The following is a 7941-nucleotide window of genomic DNA, read 5'->3' on the forward strand; positions in this document are numbered from 1 at the left end:
TTATTGTCATCATTATTACCATTGAGCGTGTAAGGGCGTTTAATATGTTGTTGAAGTTCGTCATTAATACCAGTCCACGGTGTTTTATAACCTACCTTTACTGATTTTACCAGATGACGTCATTTAAACGCCACATGCCAGTTATTTACAGGCACTTCTTACGACCGAGTTAGGCAGATTTAACCCTTTGAAACGTGAGAAATTTGGGAAAACATGGGAAGAAGGCATTGAGCAACAAAAGAAGAAATCACCAAAATAATTGCAAGAAATTAGTAAAAAAGTGCAAGAAAAATGTTGAGAGAGAGAGATAATTATATAAAAAAGTAAATAAACTGAAAAAAATGTTTAAAAATTATATATAGGCTATTTAGAGTTTTTTAAACATATATTTAAATATGTAATTGTGATCATTATAAATACAGCTTTTTTCTTTTTTTCCCTAGACTTTTTCACTGAAAAAAATAATTTTATAAAGCTACCAGTTTCTTGCAATTAATGAAACATTAATTACCAAGTTGCTCTTTGCCTCTTCTACCAAGTTTGAACTAATTTGCCCAGGGTTCAAAGGTTTGAATAATTGTGAAAAGCATCTGAAAGGTTTTCTCTCCCTCAAAATTATTCTTTGGCGTAGTTATTTGTTTTCAGCAGTGGAATGTAACTAAGTGCATGTGCTCAAGTAATGTTCGATGTTTACATTTGGTTCTACTTTAGACTTGTACTCCACACATTTTAGAGGGAAATTTAAATATAAAAATATGTTAATACTTTTACTTTAAATATCTACCTTAAATACGCTTATTTTGTGCTGATAATACTTTTGTAATGCTACCTTAACTTATTCCAAGTAGCATTTAGAATGCAATTAGCTGCATTATTTTCATTTTTTTCTATGTGAACATGAATTATTCTCTGATGCTCAACCTGCTCATGATTTTTACTTATAGCAAAGTATTTCTGCATTGCAGTATTTCCATACTTTTCTATATTAATATAAAATAATTTATTCATAGCACAACAATATTTTCTCAGATGCTCAACCTGCTCGTGACCTTTAAGGAAGTATTTCTACACTGTAGTGTTTCTGCTTTTACTTGTACTTTTACTACTTCCTTCTTTTCTTTACCTATTTAAGTGTTTGAGTATATGTTTCAGGACCGTTTTATGTTTTAATTTAATGCCAATATATAGATTCCATTTTCCCTGCAAACTCATGAAGTAATCATATTAAACTCATAAAAGTAAACATAACCTTAAACTCCTACTAACAGATGTACTAACAGTAACAGATGAACTGTGGTTGTTATTTGAGTTATTTTACAGTCTTATGAAACTGTACAATTATTTATAGTTCCTTTATGACTGCTGTTCCTGTGAATACAACAAAGATGGTGTTGTAATGTTTAATCTGCCGGATGATTGTTGTAGCTGACAAAAGAAAAAGTACATCAGGCAGTTTACTCCACATATATTTGATATGAAAAACAAAAGCACAATTAAGACAAATTAGTAACTTTTTAAGTGCTGATTTTAGCGTTTAATGGCTATGGACAGCCCGTCACCCAAAGTGAGCATGCTCAGATCAATCCTCTCGTCCTTGTGTAGCTTCTTATTGAGTTGATCCAGAACTTTGGAGGTGATGTCACTGGGAGCAGGATTCACCACCTTTCCACTCCACAGCACCTTTAAACACAGTAACAAAAGTATTGTTTCATTCTGATCACTGACAAAAAGTTGCACACCTCTTTATATAAAGCTTTAAAAAATTTGCTTGTGTAAAGTGTACTTACATTGTCAATTGCAATGATGCCACCCGTTCGTATAAGCTGGAGGGACGTCTCATAGTATCTGTCATAGTTGGATTTATCAGCATCGATGAACACAAAGTCATAGCTTCCAGCTTCGCCGGCTGCTATCAGTTCATCTGATGTAAAAAAAAAAAAAAAAAAAAGACAGAAATTAAAATGCACAAATCACTTTTTTTTAATCAGGCATCATGACTAATATTTATTAAGGCACTTACTCAGTGTCTTCATGGCAATTTGATGGCGGATATCTATCTTATCTTCAACTCCAGCCTAGAAAAGAAGATAAACTGTGAGATAATTGTGCAGAGACTTTCAGTGGTTTTTCTTCATTAATTGTTTTTTAAGAGAATGTTAGGGAGGCTAAAACAGGCATTGATTTTGTTGCTTAGCTTTGCATCTTTATGTGACACAGTTTCCTGAGCAGACACCTTTTTTACCCCCCAGCCTGCAACATTTTGTGAAGACACACTGACAGAAGGTAGATGTGCAGAATGTACAGTGTGCTGTCTGCTGCACAATTTTGCTCTGACAGAAGCAACAATCGGTCTTAACTGGCAAAATGCCAAATTTAAATGTAACACAAGTGTCAGGCTGTGTAATGAAACCTATATGGAGTTAAAAGTTTCATTAACAGTTCCTAATGCTACAGTATCTTCTTTTATCTTGTGTAGATGACTTGAATCATGTTGTTCAGAGCGACACTTTCTCACCTCTTTAAAAAACGGTTTGCCGATGTTGATGTAGGTGTCTTCTATTTCACAAGCTACAACACGTCCATTCTCTGGCATGGCCAAAGCCATGCTCAGTGCATTGTACCCAGTGTACATCCCTGCAAAATAAATATGATGTTAACTGAGTCACTTTAGTCCTTTTAAGATGATTAAAAGATAAGAGAGTCCTCTATGGGAGCAAAGAAAAGCTGCACATGGGTTTAAATCTAATGGACAACTAAATGCCTATTTCTAAAATTTTAAATTTTAAAATTTATTTTCATAAGTACTATACTAAAACTGCTAAAATTTAAGTGGTCATTTCCCGACACAATCACCAGAATACATTTTGCTATTGTACTGTACATTCCTGCAGACCTCAGATATGTTACATTGTACATTATTATGTATGTGAAACTTTACTTTTCACCAATTCTGTGGTTCACATGTGGTTCGGTTTAAGCACAAAAACCACTTGGTAATGGTTAGGATAAATGTTTGCTGTTTGGCTTGAAATACCCACTGGAACAATCATAGCTGGAAATGCAGCGATGACCCCGATTAGAAAAAGAAGAGAAATTACAAAAAAACCAAAACCTTTTTCATGGCACCTACCCAACAGAATATGCAGCTATGTCTTGGTAAAAAATAAAAAAACAATTGCTTTTCATAGCGCAATGGCCAGTGAAAACACAGTGACAGTTTGCTAAATACACCCAAATTTGAATCTTAAAAAGCTCTTTGAAACATAGTGATGTTGTGCTAAAAAATGACGGGCTTTGTTTTCTGTTGTTCTCGAACAGTTATCTGCTGTGGTTTGCAACTTAGCAGGTGTCTCACTTAGATGACATGCCATCCACCATCCCCTCCACCTCCTGATGATAAAATCAGCTCATATACAACAATTTAGAAACTTTGATGATATGTACAAAATGTACAAATGTAACGTATCCATGGTTTGAAAAGTGTACAATGCCAACATTTTCTTTTGGCAACTGGGCTGCTTTTCTGAACCTAAAAATTACATTATATTACATTAAAGTAAGAAAATAAATCATTAGATCAAAGTTGGTTAAATTTAGATACCAAAATTCAAAATAAAAAAAGTCTAACATATAAACATCATATTTGGGCCTGGATGGAATCGACCTCTCTGTCCTGTCAGATTGTGTTTTGTCAGATATCATTGGCTCTCAGGGTGAAATGTTTCTGTGCTATAAAGTCGGCAGTATTTGCCTTTTTTAACAGTAAGTATTCAGCAGTGGTTAAATTTCACAGTCAGATAATCAGTGGCCCTTTCTTTGCTTCCATAGTCTTGTATTTGATTTCACATAATCTCACCAATTTCAATGACTTTAGTTGCGTTTATCAGCCTAATGAGATTTGCCATAAACTGGGCTTGTTCGCTGGGAACCATCATGATGCTCCAGGGGTCTTCCATGGTTCTCTGAAATGAAAATATCCAAACTTTTCAGAAATATTTATATTGACTAAATGGACATTTCTTTGTACTCTTCAATGGCTGTGTATTGTTTTTCTGGCACCGTGCTGCCCTCTAGTGCTCATAAATTGTATTGCTCAGAGCCTGATATTATATCAAGTGAGTGGTCTATACAGCAAGTATTCCTCTAAGATATTGTAGTTTTATTGAAAGCAGAGATATTAGCATTTAATGTAACACAAACTACAAAAAAAGCAAATATAATTCTAAGCAGGTGTGTCTTCAGTTACTTTTTTAAAAAAGTATCCAGGTCCAAAGTTTGATCCAAAATTTAGAAGCAAGAACTTCAAAGCCAAAATCATTTTTAGTTATTTAGCCTGGAGCTTTAGATGACCAACCAGCCTTCGTCTGACCTAAATAACCTGCTGGTGGCTTCAGCATGTTGATAAATGTTGGCAGGCGCTTGTCCATGTTAAGCTAAAGGTGATCAAAAGAATCCTAAACTGAATGTATGTATGGGTGGGTAGACTATGTTGGCAGGTGGGTGGGGACTAAACAATCTGTATACCTTTATTAATATTAATTCTACTTTTTCCTTTCTTTTTTTCTCTATATTTGTATGTGTATATGCACTTACACCCTAATTTATTTGTTGTGTGTGAAGCACATTGAGCCTACATTGTATGAAATGCGCTATAAAAATGATGTTGACTTAACAAAACTGTGCAAACAAATTTAAAGATCTTAACTTTAACATGAGGTCTCGTGGTTGACCTGGTCAGAGGCCAAGCAGCATCATCCAGAAACTCATATGAAAGATGCAACTGTGTTTTGTTTTTTTTACTAAATCAGGTAACAAGTGAATTACTTTATCAGCGTGTTAAGATATCAGTACCCAAGTTATTGTTGTCTCCATGTCAGGATTAGACACCAGTGTATGGGGTTTACTTGGTTCTCTTACCAGTCTGAGTTTAGCGAGCACTGGATTCTCCCTCACTGAGTTATTCACAACATACTGCAGCACAAGATCGTCCTTCCCGTCGCCGTGGCTCTTCCCAATAAAGGCAGACTTTCCCACACCTAAAACAGGACAGCAGCTTCAGTTAACACCAGTCCAAGAAATCCCTACTAGATGCCTTATTATGCACACAAAAACACCCTCTCATACCTGACAGTACAACAGCAAGGCAAATGCAAAAAATCATCTGGATAACTGTAGCCATTATGCTCCAGGCTCTGGGCTTTGCTAAAGACAGATTGAACAGTTTTTGGTTAAATCCACTGAATTTCTCAGTCAGTCTTATTTGTACTGTCTGTGTTTGTTCTGTGTAACCTTTGAGAGGGAGGCTAAATGTATTGATTTTTCAGGCATGTTGCAAAAGTAGGGGCATTTTTGTGAAATATTAGTACCATATGTTTAACAAAGGAAAGTTAGTCAATGAATTAGTTCAAAGAACTAAGAGATTAAATGAGTGAAAATCACAGTAGACTCTTCGGACAAAGAGCTGTTTTTATAATACAGACCAAAACTGACCTGATAGTTTTTAGTTGGGTTTGTTCTTTTTATTTGCTTTGGTGAATCTCACAGTACTGAAATCCAAACAACAACACTTTCGTCTGTTTTATTTTTTTTTTTTTGTTTTCACAATCTTCCTGACTGTGCACTATTACACTATTACTCTGCCCTGTAAATCACTGCAATTCATTGTGAAATATGAACTTTTTTTGTATTTCACAAGACTTAACTTCCCTTACTGTTTACTTACATGTGAGTAGATTAACACACACACACACACACACACACACACACACACACACAACAGACTCTAAATATATTTTCAGTTATTATGACAGTATGACAGTTACTTTAACACTAACGAACCATTGAGTACATACATTATTATGAAACAATTCAGATGTGTTACAGATACCAGACGGAACAATTTATTTTTAACACATACAGCCCATTGTGGAGGTTATGGCATTTGCTGTTTTTTTTTTTTGTTTTTTTTTACTGCTGCACAATACTGCCTCTCAGTGGCAGAAGGGTTTTGTGATTCGAGTCATTTTATTTTCTGGTGCAGTCCTCTGTTATGCTCTGTGATAATGGGTCCAGCATCTTCTTTTAACCTTTATTTGTTATTAAATGTGCTTGCGTAAAGACTTTTTTACTCTGAAAGGTTTTGGACATATGGAGTTTCATAGCAAAGCATAGCAAGGGCCATCAGTTTAAGAAAAACTATTTTCGATTCAAAATCAATTCCCGATTCAAAATATAAGAGGTGTAATTTCAGGATGTACTCCTAGTCTGTTTTGCCAGTAGCATATTATGTTATGAAATGCAAAGTGTGTATGAAATTATGGAGGTTTTATTATGCACAAGTTTTTTTGTTGTAGAAGACCTTTCTCCCAAGTGTTGGGAATCAGAAAGTGAAAAAATAAACATTGTAATTGTTATAGTTCAAAAAATGGACACACTTTTCCCATTTTCCCAAGTCCCATTGTTTTTTTGCAGTTGTTTGTGTATCCCATTATCTGTGCCATTCTGCAAAGCAGCTCCTTGCTGTAATGCTGCAGAGGGCCACATCACACTCCTGACACTTCAGAGAGGGGCCTGATTCTCCTGCCTGCTCTGCCTGCAGTGAACACAGAGCTTACATCCATATGAGGCCCTGCTGCTTGTTACACTGTCTCCTGATTTACCCTTGTTTCATTATTATTATTATTATTTTATTATTATTATTATTATTATTATTATTATTAGTATTATTATTATTATTATTATATTATTATTATTATTATTATTATCATTATTATCATTATTATTATTATTATTTATTATTATTGTTATTATTATTATTATTATTATTATTATTATTATTATTATATTATTATTATTATTATTATAGGGGCGACCAGAGTTTATTCTAATGCAGGAGGCGCCACCAATAACACAGAGCGATAGATAAAGTAGGATTAGACCAATCACGGTGCAGTTTGCTCCAGATGACGTATGGCATACGTATGCGGATACAAAGCGTCGAATCGTCTGCCGATTGGTGGATAAGACCAACGCAAACCTCTGTCTTCTCACCAAAGGAACCATGGGAAAGCAATATGGCGTTTAGCATCGATGCTAATGTATTTTGTATCATCGAAACATGGATAAAATATGGACGGAAGACACCTAATATCGGATCTATCATGATGTTTTTATTGAACAAGGTCCCGTAAAAACATCCGAACTCACAGGCGGGATACTGGAGGCCTCTACAAGAGCTACGATGCACCGGAGAAATCCCTCTGAACGGCGCAGCTTTCACCGGCGAAAAAGTAAGACGATCCGACAAACGCTCTCAAAACTACTGAGATTTTTCTAATTGATAAAACATTTTAGAGGGTTAAGAGTAACCGATGTCGATCGATGTTAGGATTTTTTAATCGACTCTGAATCGTTAAAAACGAGAATTGAGATTCTTATGTGAATCGATTTTCCCCACCCCCCACCCCTAATATAACATAATATAATATAATATAATATCATAATGATAACAATCATAATAATAGATTTTATTTGTAATGCACTTTAAATTTGAAACAGATCTCAAAGCACTACAAGATAAAAGTATTGGCATTAAAACCACATAAAAACAACCATAATAAGAGCATAAAAGCAAGTACAGCAGCCTGAAGTTACTTAAAATTCATAATTTTTGCTATAAAGAAATTTTTTAAGTTATTTTTCAAAACTCTCAACAGTCTGTGGTGCCCTCAGATGGTCAGAGAGGTTATTCAGGCAGCAAAACAGAAGGTCCGATACCCCATGGTGCGGAAAGTTTAAAGTCCTAGACTATACAATATTGTTTTTTAGTGTAGAAAAAGTAAAGAAAAAACCCTTGGAAGCTTTTGTCTTGCTCAGTAAAATCCAGGGTTGCAACTTAAACTGGTATGTGCAGAATGAGCATGGATGTATTATACAGGTCTA

General features: G+C 34.9%; 1 protein-coding gene across 1 annotated transcript; it reads right to left on the reverse strand.

The window, feature by feature from the left end:
* Positions 1–1450: 1450 nt before the first annotated feature.
* Positions 1451–5235, reverse strand: comtd1 (catechol-O-methyltransferase domain containing 1). Its single transcript, XM_042502503.1, has 7 exons — positions 5125–5235; positions 4918–5036; positions 3857–3962; positions 2516–2634; positions 2021–2075; positions 1788–1921; positions 1451–1680 (listed from the first exon to the last, which is right to left on the reverse strand). Exons 1-7 carry the CDS (start codon positions 5177–5179, stop codon positions 1528–1530), a joined length of 741 nt encoding a protein of 246 aa, XP_042358437.1. The 5' UTR covers positions 5180–5235; the 3' UTR covers positions 1451–1527.
* Between the last annotated feature and the right edge of the window lie 2706 nt (positions 5236–7941).

This window comes from Plectropomus leopardus, chromosome 15 (genome assembly GCF_008729295.1).
Source record: "Plectropomus leopardus isolate mb chromosome 15, YSFRI_Pleo_2.0, whole genome shotgun sequence".
Lineage (NCBI taxonomy): Eukaryota > Metazoa > Chordata > Actinopteri > Perciformes > Serranidae > Plectropomus > Plectropomus leopardus.